General features: G+C 41.2%; 1 protein-coding gene across 1 annotated transcript in view; it reads left to right on the top strand.

The window, feature by feature from the left end:
- Window positions 1-1,575, top strand: part of LOC117102185 (galactoside 3(4)-L-fucosyltransferase-like) — a 6,021-nt gene extending 4,446 nt beyond the window's left edge. The window contains exon 2 of the mRNA XM_033242402.1: window positions 119-1,575. Coding sequence (XP_033098293.1) covers window positions 135-1,391 — 1,257 coding nt within the window. The 5' untranslated portion in view covers window positions 119-134 and the 3' untranslated portion in view covers window positions 1,392-1,575. The remainder of the gene's footprint in view (window positions 1-118) is intronic.
- Window positions 1,576-2,160: the final 585 nt, after the last annotated feature.

The raw sequence follows: 2,160 nt of genomic DNA, 5'->3' as shown, positions 1-2,160 counted from the left end.
GGCCCCCGCTGCCCCGCCCCCCGCTTCCGCCGGCCATGCCATATTCACACAATATACAACTTCAACATACAAAAACTTCAAAAAATCAACTTAATGCCTAATTATTTTTTTCCTTTAGATAATTTTGTAAGAACATGGTGATCAGAATATATATTGGACTCCTTTTGATATTGATGTTGGTAGTAATACCGTATATAATCATGATGAGCAACAACTTACTCCAAACAGGCCTAACGGGAAATAAGAGCTTTAAGACGGGCCTAGAAGAATCGTTCCAACCAAATTATGGTACCGGTAACAGTACAGTTGACAATATCAATGGAAAAATTCGAAACCAAGATAAATCCAGTTGCGTGAAGAAGGTTTTGATATGGTGGAAGACGGATCTTGCTCGTAAAAACTATGGATACGGTGGTACAGAAGGATTGATAACTTGTCCTAATTTTGATTGTTCTGTCGATATATCGTATGCAGAAAATGTATCAAAGTTAGTTGATAGCACTATTGTAATATTCCACGCTAGTTATCATACAGATCTCGTGGACTACAGGTTGTTCCAGTCGAAACGATATCCCGACCAAATATGGATATGGCAGACGTGGGAAAGTCCGACTCGAGTTTTGGAATATGTAGATAAACCGCCAGGTTGGTTTAAATTTAATTTGACGATGTCATTTAGCTCGAAGACTGATATTCGCGTACCGTATGGCTCGTATGTACCTTATGAACGGCCCAAGCATCTACACAGTAGGCCTAATGCGTCAGAGATCAACTGGTCACACGGAAAAACAGATTTAATCGCCTGGGTTGCGAAAAATTGTCGGGCAACAACGTGGGCCAGATTTAAGTTTGTCAAACATCTACAAACTCGTCTACCTATTGATATATACGGGCAGTGTGGCAATTTATCTTGTCCTGGTTGGAATGTACCATGTGAAGCTTTAAATAAATATAAATTCATTCTTGCCTTGGAGAACAGTGAGTGTCGTGATTACATTACAGAAAAGTTTTGGTGGTGGCCATTTTTATATAATCTAAACCTTGTTCCGATTGTTTATGGAGCATCCAAAGAAGACTATCAAAAAGTGGCACCCCCAAACTCTTTTATTCATATATCAGATTTTGATACCCTGGACCAGTTTGTAAAATACATTAATCTTCTCGATAACAACAAAGGCCTTTATAATAAATATTTTGAATGGAAACAGATGGGGCACGTTGTTAAAGGTAATAACTATTTCTCGCCGTCGCGTATATGTGCTATTGTCCAAGTCCAGCCGCCAAAGCATCATAATATCCATAACGAATGGTGGAAGCACACATGTACACAGCGTAGACAAAATTGGCATCCATTTATTAACACATCTTCAAATGCCAACCAAGAATATTAAGCCTGTCAGCAGTTCTTATAAAATTATATTTCAATCTTATATTGGAAAATTCCAGACCCCATTGACGGATAGCTAGCCCCCTTCAACCATCCAACCAACAGGCCCGTAGCCAGGGGGTTTTTAGGGGTTCGGGCGAACCCCCTTTTTCAGCGAACCCCCCCCCCCTTTTGCCAGCGAACCCCCTTAACCAGAAAACGATCCCCGTTTTCAAAATAGTGCAATTTATTACAAAATGGGAGCATTTTTGGCAATGTTTATTTGTCGCTATCGATCGTAGTCCGATCGTAACTAATCAAAACATATTAATGAGAGGTTTGTTGCCGAGGCTATTTGACCAATCGCGTGCTCCGGAGTTCATTTACTTAGGCACGACGTCATCACAAAAGTTTGGCCGCTCGACATTTTTCAGTTCTCTGGGATCGAGGACATGCGACACGCCAAAAATAGCCTGAGGATGAAGCGCCGAGAAAGGATAACCGATTTTTTTGCTTCAAGGCCAGCAACGAAGAAATCACGAAATTTAAGAAGTTAGAAAATTCACCCTTGTTTTCACCACATGCTCATGGTACTGCCTGGCGGCGGGACCAGTGTACTTTTTCGGGCTAGGCTTAGGCCCTAGGTCTAGCGTTGGAGGGTAGGGTCGTAGCCTATGAGGCCTATTATTTGCGAACGATTTTATTATTTATTTTGTAATCGAGCTAGCATAGGCCAGGGCCTAGGCTAGCAAGGAAATATACTTGGTAATGTTTTCACGTTTCGTCAGAATTAA

Source organism: Anneissia japonica, unplaced genomic scaffold (assembly GCF_011630105.1).
Source record: "Anneissia japonica isolate Jap-2015-1 unplaced genomic scaffold, ASM1163010v1 scaffold287785_len535756_cov143, whole genome shotgun sequence".
In the NCBI taxonomy this organism is placed as follows: Eukaryota; Metazoa; Echinodermata; class Crinoidea; order Comatulida; family Comatulidae; genus Anneissia; species Anneissia japonica.
The sequence above is the reverse complement of the archived record's forward strand: the minus strand, read 5'-3'. Positions and strand labels throughout refer to the sequence as shown.